This window comes from Parasteatoda tepidariorum, chromosome 4, assembly GCF_982258835.1.
Source record: "Parasteatoda tepidariorum strain Cologne lab strain chromosome 4, Ptep-v5.0, whole genome shotgun sequence".
Classification (NCBI taxonomy): domain Eukaryota; kingdom Metazoa; phylum Arthropoda; class Arachnida; order Araneae; family Theridiidae; genus Parasteatoda; species Parasteatoda tepidariorum.
The window spans coordinates 30,436,678-30,447,988 of record NC_141758.1 but is presented as its reverse complement, the minus strand read 5'-3'; the positions used below and the strand labels follow the sequence as shown (position 1 = coordinate 30,447,988).

The following is an 11,311-nucleotide window of genomic DNA, read 5'->3' as shown; positions in this document are numbered from 1 at the left end:
TGGTAAATTTTTCGACTAGCATGAATAAAAGTAATCAATCGTTCAAATGTTCTTTGTGTAATTCCTTGTAATTTTACATCTGTTGAAAATAAAACTTGAAGTCAAAGTAACGAGATTATAACAAAAATAACTGTTTATAATCAGGTTGTATATGGTTTCTTTCGGATGTTATAATGAATTAGTAATTCAATAAAAACTCAACTAAATTACTTCGAACATCGATTCTAAGCGACCATATAATTTAACGGAAACTATAGCGTGACATTTTTTAACACGGTGGATTTATCCCGGTAATAATAAGATCAACCGGAAGTCGTTATGGAGAAATTTTCAGAGTAAGGCATTGGCCCCACATTGGTCTGTCTGGTCAACTATGATGATGATGATGATGGATCCCATTTTCTGTTTGGCAAATCATCTCCACAAGGTTTGCAGTTTCGCTATATTAAAAACAGTCATGTAATTTCAAAATGAAAGGTTGTATATTAGGGTCAAATTGACCTCTTTATACTATTTTAGGTATTTCTATGATTATTTATTTTAATAATCAACATAAACGCATGAAATTAAATTTTTATACAGTATACTTGGAAACAATTTAAGAGAAGTTAAAAAATATGAGCTTTGAAGCCTACGTGTATCTTCAGAAACAACCTAAGCAAAGGCAAAAAATGATCAAAATGACCATAACGGCGCATTTAGTGTTAAATATTCTATTTTGAGATAAATGTCTTTTTGCATATATTTTTAACACGTTCACGCCGGGGTGAGCCACCGGTGGGTCACGCTAGATTGTCTCATCTTGGCAGCGCACCGGAGTAAAAACTGGTTACAATAAATTTCTTTTTTTAGTTTTTTCTGGGAATAATAAAAATCCATAACTGCCAATTGTTTTTAACGGATTCAATTTTTATATTGAATTGCTTCTTCGCCGTGCTAAATTTCCTTTCAGTGAATTGTTATTGTTGAGAATAGATTAACTCTTCCCGAATATTATCTAATATTGAAATAGTTCTTCTACCAGTATTTTCTCTTTTCCCGTATCAGTATTTTCACTTTTCCCGGCGTGAACGTGTTAATATACTCAATGGAGTAATTTTCAAGGGAACAGAAATGTTAATATATATGAATGAGCCGTTGTGGCTCATGGGATAGACGGTCTATTCGGATAGATCCTCCTGTGGCTGAATTCCGGCTTAGGCTGGTCTAAAGGAACTTCACGCCTGGCTCTCGCCCCGATCACAGTACTGCCGTAAAATACCCTCCGCTCCATGTAATGATATAAAAGTTTGCTCCATAGTGTTATCAGTGGTGATGGAAGTGTTTTATGAAAGTTATGTCACATTCAGTTTTTGTTTTTGAGCAGACAAAAAAAAATCTGCTTGTGTTTGTTTTTGTTGAAAAGTGGTCGAAATTTTAATTGGAGAAAAATTGTGATAGCATCATTTAGAAAACGTTGAAGTTATCACTATACACAGATTTCAAATTTAAATTTGGGCATCCTAGTTAATGGGAAAGTGGTCTATTTAGAAAGTGGATGATAAATTTTATAAAATTATACAATTTATCCTTGTTGAGGTAAAGAAATGATCGAAACTAGCATTGCCCCTCGTCGTAGTTCACATTTAAATACAGTAACTAATTGAAGAGCGGTCGAAATTTGGATTGCCGATAAATTCTTTTTGGTATTAATACGGCTATAAAATCTGTGTGTAATGACCAGAAAATTATTGAAACTTTATTGTCATCCAATACAGAGCCTCAATTATAATGTAGACACTCTAAGTAATCGGACAAAATAAATTTGTGATTTATTCACGACTCAAGAAGTATTTATGAGATCTTTCTGGTCCCATATCTCTAAAATAAACCCACCAACTTACGAAGTTAGCATAACGAAATTAAAAGTGAAAAAAAAATTCTAAAGAAATTATCAAACAGCAGCGGTCGCCATAGGAACGCAAGCGCACTGTTTACAATTACTCTTGATTATTGTAGTTGAAAAGTGCGGAAGCCATGATATATCCAAACCATGATCCATTTTGCCAATGGGTAATAAAAATCACTGTGCAAGTGAAAAGTTCCCAAAACGGAGGAGGAAAGTGAGATGAGAGAGAAGTGTCGCCAAGTGTGGTAACCCATTCCACGTTCTTTCTTTCTTGCAACCACAATGTTTCTGACAATTTAAAGCTATAGTCGAGACTCTTTAATTAAAATTGGATTAACGAACTCTGTCCAAGATAAATGTTAACTATGGAATAAAGGTATCAGTGTTTAACTGCTTCGTAAAAGGGACATGCTCTAAAAATAACACATTGCCATTAATTTGTGATTTAATTGTGAAATATTTTGCTCACTTCTACTAAAATAAAAAACTTTGTTTGTTAGTTTAACCTATTTAAGCCTACTATTGCGAAAATGCAACATTTTGTTTTGATACTGTATGAGAAAAGTGGTAGAACATTTATACTGTAGGCCACTGCTTTTGCTTTTAAAGTATCATTTTGGCTTAATTTTTGATCAATATGTAAATATTTGTTTATCAAATAATGTCGTTTTTTTTATCTAGGATAAATTTCAATTAGGAAATTAATGAGTCACCAGTTTTTTTTTATGAGAGGAATTCATCACAACGGGCGTTCCTTAATGAGTAGGGTTGCAAAACTACTACGCAAATTCCTTTTCACTGTGGTTGACAATTGAAAACTAAAGTAATCGGAGTTTTTGGTAATATTCTTAACATTTCAAAAGTCACGGGAGAATTGGAACAAAATGCCGTTTCATAAAAGGGAGCACTTTTGCTCCCACTTTTTAAACTTTTGTGTGAATCACAGAAATTTCAATAACGTATTCTTACGTGACCCACTGCAATGTGCTAAATGAAGGAAGGTATAAATGCATACCTGCTAACTTTCACTCTTTCTGAAAATGAATTCTTTTACCGAAAAACAACCTTACTCAATTATATTTTTATATTTTGCACTAGGTTAAAATTCGCCAACGGTAAGACTAGTATGCTTTTATATATTTATTGTAATTATTTAAACGTAGTGGTGGTCAAACTCATTTATAATTATTATTATAATTCAAAAATTTTAATGAGATGACATGAGTTTCGGTACCACTTTAAATACAAAATTAAAATCTTCCGGAAAAACCGGAAAAGTTTACAGGTATGATAAATGGGTTAACTAACTAAGCGTTATTAAATTTAATCAAAATATAGTTATAGTAAAATATAAATATAGTTTGGTATATATTTTAAACTTTTTTTAAAATTATGATGGTTAAGAAAATATTCTTTTACCTACAAAGTTGGTAATAATGAAATATCTTGTTTATACTGTTCGACCATTTGGCAGTAATTTTTAACCCATTTATGCCCAGGCATCCTTTTAAAAGGAGAGTTGTTCCTTTTTTCAAAAATAAAGGAAGTGGTAGTTCAAGTATTCTAAAATTATGATTTACTTCGAAGAAATCAGATTGTTATATCTCTCATAACATATTAAGTGGGGTAATATTTATATTTGGCGACACTTTTTTCAGGAGACTGGTTTTGAACTTCATTTTACAGATCGAAAAGGTTCCTCATGATTTGAAAAGTAAATTTATTTCCTTGCGTCAAAATACAAAATTTTAATGATGTATGAGAAAAGGACCTCGTTGCGGGCTCAGTTGCTCAGCTTACAACATCTGTTCAATAGTTGTGTTTTGAAATAAAAGTTCGTGTGAAGTATTCTGAATGTAAAAGTAAAGTATTAAAACAACATAAGGGAAGATATCAGTAGCGGTACTTAGCCAAATATGCCCATTGCGGGGTTACGGTTAATGAAAATGCAGACTACTTAGCAAAGAAAGGGGCCTTAATTATTCAGACTTCTGTGCATTATATGCCGTTCTGTTCCATCAAACAGCTTATTAAGAGGACCTTTAAGACCTGTGCTCATGAAGAACTATCGTATCATGATCGTACTTCTACTAAGTCTTGGAAGTTTACCATCCTAAATTTGAGAAATGGCCCAAGACGAAGAGTGATGGCTGAATTCCGCTTGGCCACTGGTCATAACTGTCTGCGGAAACATCTGTCTAGATTTGGTATCGTTCCTTCCCCGGTATGCACTCTTTGCAGTTCTGGTGAGGACATGTACTCCACGCACCTTCTCCACTGCTCTGCACTTGGCAGGAATTATATCACTGAACGCTATTGGGAAGCTAGAGACATGTTGTGATTAATAGACTCTGTTGCAGCATCTTTTGTTTCTGTTCTTATTTTTATTAGATGTTTATGTCTGCTGTTACTGTCTATAATCTGCCATTGGAAATTTAAAAAAAATTAAAAAAAACTTAGCCAAATATTAGTGATTTAAAAGCTGTGGCATATAAAAAACTATAAAAAAATTCTATGCGGAGACTTACTCAATGGGTGTAACTTGTAGCTTATATATATATATATATATATATATATATATATATATATATATATATATATATATATATATATATATATATATATATATATATATATATATATATATATATATATATATATATATATATATATATATTTCCCCCCTCAAATCTATCGAATATATTTTCCTAATTAGTTGACATAAAAATAATATATTTATGTTTAATTTGCTGTTTTTGCAGAAATCGTTTTAAGAAAGACATGTTAAATCAAGAAATACAGCGAAAAACGATATTTACATGGTATTTTAATTAAAAGTACTTTACATTATGATACAAGAGCATTTATTATACAAACATTTCTTGTGAATCGAAATGATGGCTTTCTTCTCTAAACACAAAATATGAGAACAATCAACTAGTACGCTGCAAGGAATACGCATTTTATTGTGATGCATAGTTACCGACTTTTACGATTTGAATGAAGAAAAAAAAATTTCGGTGGTAGAAAAAGCTTAATGAAAAATTTAAAATGATAAGCAATTTTAAAAACTTTGCCAGAATTTAAAAAAAATAATGGCATTATTTCGAAGATTTATGTTAGTATATATAAACATGAATTCTTTATTCCTTTTTGGTTTATGTTATTTTAAATTAAATTTTTAAAATTCAGAATCATATTAAAGTATCAAGCTTTCTAATAGAAAAAAAATCATTTGTAAAAATAGTAAAAGTTATCAGATTGGTTAATTTTACTGTCATTTCGTGGTTGTCGAAAAGCAAATTTTTATTTGTCCAAAAGATGACTTTTCATAATTTAGTCATTCTATGGCATTATAACAAGTCTATATAAGAAACTTTTTGTCCACTTGGATCTATAAAGACTTCTCTCCCATTCGTATTTGTAATACTTCTGTCATTTTGACCGATAAAAATATATTTATCATCTCCATGGTATGCTGGCATATCTTCATAATCATCTATAATAATGACGGCATCTGGACCAAACTCGGTTCCTTTAGCATTACGAATTTCACTTCCCTTGCTAATTGCTGGGCTCATTCCATCGTATGGGAGGACATCTACATAATCGAATTTTCCAGAACTTTTAGCTACGTTATTCTTGGAGGTATTGTTACTTTGAAAACTTCTAAATAACTGCTGAGAATGTCTGATGTCATCATGAGTTGCTGGAAACAATGTAATGTCTTTTTCTGAATAGGAGTCTTGCTTGCTTAGGCCAGTCTGCTCAAGGTAACCTGAATAGTCAGAAATATATCTTAGTGGGTTGTTTCTAATATCTTTACCGGAAATAAGGCCATCGTTGTTGAACGTAGCCGGGATGTGATCGATAAAAATTGTTGGGTCTCGAAAAATAGGTTCATTTGGCAATTCAAGTCCTTTACTCGCAGTGTATTCTTTCTCCGGTGAGAAATTCTTATAAGCTGCAGGAATTTCTCTTTGTGGTGAGGTGTACTTAAATGGCAAACCCTGTAAAGGTGAACTGAAACTTTCAGATGAACTGAGACTTTTAGTCTTGCTTTTACTGGAATCAGCATTTTTTAATTCTGAACTCGTATTCTCTCGGCGTTTGCTTTCATTTTTTCTAGAGGTCTTTGATCTCCTTACGACTTTTGTTCTTTTCACAACAGTTTTATTTTTTGCTCTTGAAACTAAAGGAGTTATGACAGTTAACTTTTTATTTGATGATTCTGGCTGATACGAGTCAGTTTTATTATTATTTAAAGTTTCAGAAACTATGGAAGATTTGTTCACAACTTTCTTTAGGATTGTAACTATTTTTCTTTCAGCAGTTTCCTTCGATTCATCAAAAATATTATCTTCTGATTCACGTTTTGTAGTCATCTGAGGTGGTATAGTGCTAGTTGTAAAATCGGCGCTTACAGGTTCTATGTCTTGTGTTTGATTCTCGTTACTGTTAGACGAAGAGCTATTCTCTTGACTTTGAATTTCACTTTCTAACTCTGTAAGTATTTTCTCTTGATTTTCAGTTATTTCATTAGTCGTTGAACTGTTAGTCACATTATCAAATAAAGATTCATCCGATTTGAAGAGTCCATGATCGGTTTCTCCACTTGAAACTAATTCCACTGGGAAGGACATGTTTCTCTCAGTATTTAGCACTCTGATTATCATTGGCATATTATGCAATTTAGAAACTAAATCACTAATTCCATTGTTTTGAATTACTAGTTCTAACATAGGTTTTTCCATGGATTCGCTCGCTTTGGAAGTTGTAACATCGTTTTCGTAACCAGTAGCAACAGTAGGTTCAAATGTAATAGATTCTGCAGAGGATAACGTAATGGTAGATGCTTCAGTTTCTGAGCTAATTGAAGATGCTGTTGGATTAGTGACAGCAAAGGATGATTGGGTATTAAGCTTTGACGTGAATTCAAATATGTCTTTTTCAGTTATATCAATAGGTTTTAATGTAGTAGGTGCAGTCTTGCTAGCTAATGTGGTGAAATCAGTAATCAAGGAAGTTGCATCTGATGGGTCATTAACGATATTTTCTGCCCCTTCAGTGGTTGGAATTTCTTCTAAGTGAGATGAAATAGTTGATGTGAGGCTGGTCGAAATGGGTGATCCAGTAATGGTTGTCGCGTCAACTTTTGTGCTTGTGTCAATAGATGTTGTTGATTCAGTCGAAAAATTAACAACGGTAATTTCAGGAGCTGGATTGAATTCTTCTAAAGAAGTTACATACTCATTTGATAATTCTTTTATGTTATCATTAAAAAGATTACTTTTACTGGCTGTTGGGAAATCTTCAAACAAATATAAAGGAGACTCTGGAATTGTAACTTTAAATGCAGAAAGATCCTCTTCATTTTCTTCCTCCGAATCTTTGTGAACAACTTCAAAAACATCTTGGGTTAAGTTTGGGAAAGGGAAAGTATCTTTATTGAGGTCAAAAACATCTACAAGGAAAGCGGAGGGTGTTGATACTGACTCTTGTGAGGAAGTATTAAGCAGAAATTCTTCTTCTGGGTCATTCAAGGAGATGGTTAGAGTTTCCTGAGGTTCATTGGTGTTAGTTATGAATGTCAATTGGTTTTTAACGTCTTCTTCCATGCGTTGAAGCTCATTTCCTACGTTCAACGAACTGTTTTCAGGTTTGAGAGAGGACGATTTAGAATCCAATTCATCAAACACAACATCCGAAAATGCACTATTTGCTTCTAGTTCAGTAGCTTCATTCTTTAAATGCTTTGAATCATTAATATCAGTTTTAAAATTTTCATAATCATTCTGAGGTTTTGATGTTACAGTTCCTGCTTCATATTGGATATTTGGATTTTTATAATAAGGAATACCAGTTTTATTAAGAATTTCTAATAATCCATTACCTGTAGAATATATTCTTGTCCTAGAGTGTGGTTTGCTTTGACCATTTTGTCCCAAATTCATGACGTAATGGTAATACTGACCATTTTTACTCGAAGTATCAAATACTGTAGATAGGGGAGAAGATATTATTGATGGAAAATTATTGCTTTTGAGAATATTTTGAGAAAAATCGGTAGCTTTATCTGGAACTGCAAATTTTCTTAATGTGTAAGTATTTTTGTACATTAAATGATCACTTACTTTTTGCATTTCCATTGGAAACTCAACCATTGTTTGATTTGTACTATTTATAGCTTTGTTAGAAGAATCAAAAGTTGTCACTGGTAATGGAGATTTAGGTTCATCTTTACCAACATACGCTTGGTTTTGTTGAGGATAAACAGCTTTTGGCTTTGAAACATCAAACTTTGGTGCCTGAGGTTTTAAAAGGGGTAAATTAACAGGATTAAAAGTTGTAGTTTGAGGTAGAGATTTAGGTTCTTCTTTACCAACAAAAGCTTTAATTTGCTGAGCTACGGGAAAATATGATTTTGGTTTTGAAACATCAAACTTTGGTGCTTGAGGTATTAAAAGAGACAAATTAACAGAATTAAAAGTTGTACTTTGTGGTTGAGATTTAGGTTCTCCTTTACCAACAAAAGCTTTGGTTTGCTGAACTATGGGAAAATACGGTTTTGGTTTTGAAACATTAAACTTTGGTGCTGGAGATTTTAAAAGGGGCAAATTAACAGAATTAAAAGATGTAGTTTGTGGTTGAGATTTAGGTTCTTCTTTACCAACAAAAGCTTTGCTTTGCTGAGTTATAGGAAAGAGTGCTTTTGGTTTTGAAACATCAAACTTTGGTGCTTGAGGTTTTAAAAGAGGCAAATTAAAAGAATTAAAAGATGTAGTTTGTGGTAGAGATTTAGGTTCTTCTTTTCCAACGTATGCTTTGTTTTGTTGCCTTATGGAATACGCTGTTTTTGGTTTTGAAGCATCAAATAATTGACCTTGCGGTTTGAAAAGAGGCAAATTAGAGAGAGATGAAAACTTCTGTTTATCTTTAGTGACTGGTGTTCGCAGCAATTCAATTTTTTCAGTCGGGATAAAGGCTGATTCTCTGATTGGTGGATAAGAAAAATTGATTGCCTGCAGCCTAGGTGATTTCACAATCTGTATTCTTGGAGAGGATTTAAGAGAATCAACATTCCTTTGTTCATTTGGGATGCGTTCAGCACTGTCTTTATTTTCTTGTTTCTCGTCTCTCATCACCTGTGTAGCAACCAGATCTACAGTTTCATTCACCAATGCCGGATTAACGAAAGAAGATTTAGATATGGGCTCAGTAAATGTAGATGGTTCATTTCCCTGAACTTTAGCATCATTTGCAGTAGCATAGCTCAAGTCTTGTTGCTTAGTGGATGGTGGATATATAGGCATTTTATTATCACGTTGAGATTCTTTAAAAACAAGAGGAGTTAAGAAAGAGTTTCGAGGAGTATTATATAGTGCGCTAGGAAACTCTGGTGGAAAAAAGGCATTTTCAGGCATATTAAATATTGCACTTGGGGAATTTTTAGGAAGGAAAGAAGTTTGAGGAGCATTATGTATTGATTCGGGCACAAATGCATCTTGCTCTTTTGACTTTAATCTTTCACCAAAACGTACGGATGATGAAGAAGGATCAAAACGCAATGTGTTTGAATGAAAGTTAGCCCTCAAACCGTAATCGTCCACTGCATAATGAACTTGTTGGGTATCACCAGCTCCGTTTTTTACCGTATATATTTCCTGAAAAGGTTCAAAAAGAGCTGCTTGTTGCAATCCTCCTGTGTCTGAATCGCTTACTGGAATCAGCTTAGCTTCGTGCTGATTTCTCTGAAAGAAAAATATAAATTAAATTCAAACAACAGAAAGTAAAAAAAAAATCTTCGTAAAATAATGGTTAGGATTATATTTTATCACTCTGAGCTCTTTGCACTAACCCTTTGATGCCATAAGAAATTTTCACTCTGAAATTTTAAATTTGTAGAAAGAAATATTTAGTTTTCACTTTGCTTTGTGATAGTTAGTATATATATATATATATATATATATATATATATATATATATATATATATATATATATATATATATATATATATATATATATATATATATATATATATATATATATATATATAGATGGATAAATAGATGTCGATCTTGATTTAATTTTGGTATAGCATTATAAATAAGGTAATCTTTGAACATTTTCTTTAATCCACAAACATATTTTGACACGTTGAATGCCACGGGTGTCACCGGTGACCGTCGAAACAAAGATTATTAGAAACACATAATTCGAGTAAATTTTAATTTTTTTAATATTATTATTGTTACTAAAACGGTGAAGAAATTAACGCAATATAGAACACACAAAAATAGTTTTATTTATCTACACAGAGATGCCACCTTGCTTCGGATAGCGAATAAATATTTTCAAGTGGTAGTTTATTAATTGTGATTCTTGGTTTAATAATTCAATTTAGTAGATTTTAAGCACCACTATTTTTAAACAATTCGTACACTAATGCAATTCACCACTTTTTTGACATATCATGCTAAACCTTTTAAAAAACTAACAAAATATGTCTTATATCTGCAAATTTAGTTTGTCGTTATTTACTGTTTGGTCAGACGGGCAAGCCATGTAAAATTAGCGTGGCATTCAACGTGTTAATGGATAAAAACTAGAAAAAAACATTTGTTTCATCATCTTCCAAGTAGTGACCACACTTGTAAATCAATTTCAAGTATAAATCATAACGGTAAACTATTGGGCTTTTTGCGAAGCATATTTCTCAATTTTGAAAACTCACTGTGTGATTTGTTTATTCTCTCAGAAAAGTGGGTAGTGTAATCAACACTAAAGTAAATGTTGTTTGTTGTTGGATGTTTACATGTTAAAATAGTTAACTTTGATTAGCCTTTTTTCAGAATATACTAGATAGATTTTCATATTAAAAACTATTTATTTATTTCGTCGTGTTTTAGCACATATACGTAGCACATATACGGTTTAGCAAATATACTTTCTCGGAAAGTTTCGTTATTTTTTATCTATTTTTAAATTCAATTGTGAGATAAAACTTTCTCATGTTTAAAATTTTGCATTTCTTTTCTAAATAGAAATATTAAAATGCGCATCATAACAAGGAATCAAAATAATAAACTAAAAAGCAGATAAAAATATATTTAGTATTTTCGTATAAAATTTTAATCAGTGTTAGAATATTACTTATTATCGGTATAGAACAATGTATCATAACTATTAGACAATTTATAATTAGGTTTTTCTTTAACTAATGTGCTGTTGTGATACGAATAAGAATCAAATATCGAATTTAAAAGTTTGCTACAACTAGAAGAAAAAAATTATAATAAGCATATGAATTTTTTTAGCATGTGAACTTTTTTTAATATATAAATTTTTTACAAACTATTTTGTTTTAATTGGCTTTAATACATAAATATTGCTGTAAATTCCGTCTAAAAAGTTTGCGACTG

The 11,311-nt window shown here is 31.8% G+C and overlaps 1 protein-coding gene across 2 annotated transcripts in view; it reads right to left on the bottom strand.

The window, feature by feature from the left end:
* Window positions 1–4,695: 4,695 nt before the first annotated feature.
* LOC122271459 (uncharacterized) overlaps window positions 4,696–11,311 on the bottom strand; it is a 120,235-nt gene continuing 113,619 nt past the window's right edge. For both annotated transcript variants that reach the window (XM_087160871.1, XM_043052786.3), the window contains exon 3: window positions 4,696–9,639. In XM_087160871.1, coding sequence (XP_087016997.1) covers window positions 5,242–9,312 — 4,071 coding nt within the window. In that variant the 5' untranslated portion in view covers window positions 9,313–9,639 and the 3' untranslated portion in view covers window positions 4,696–5,241. The remainder of the gene's footprint in view (window positions 9,640–11,311) is intronic.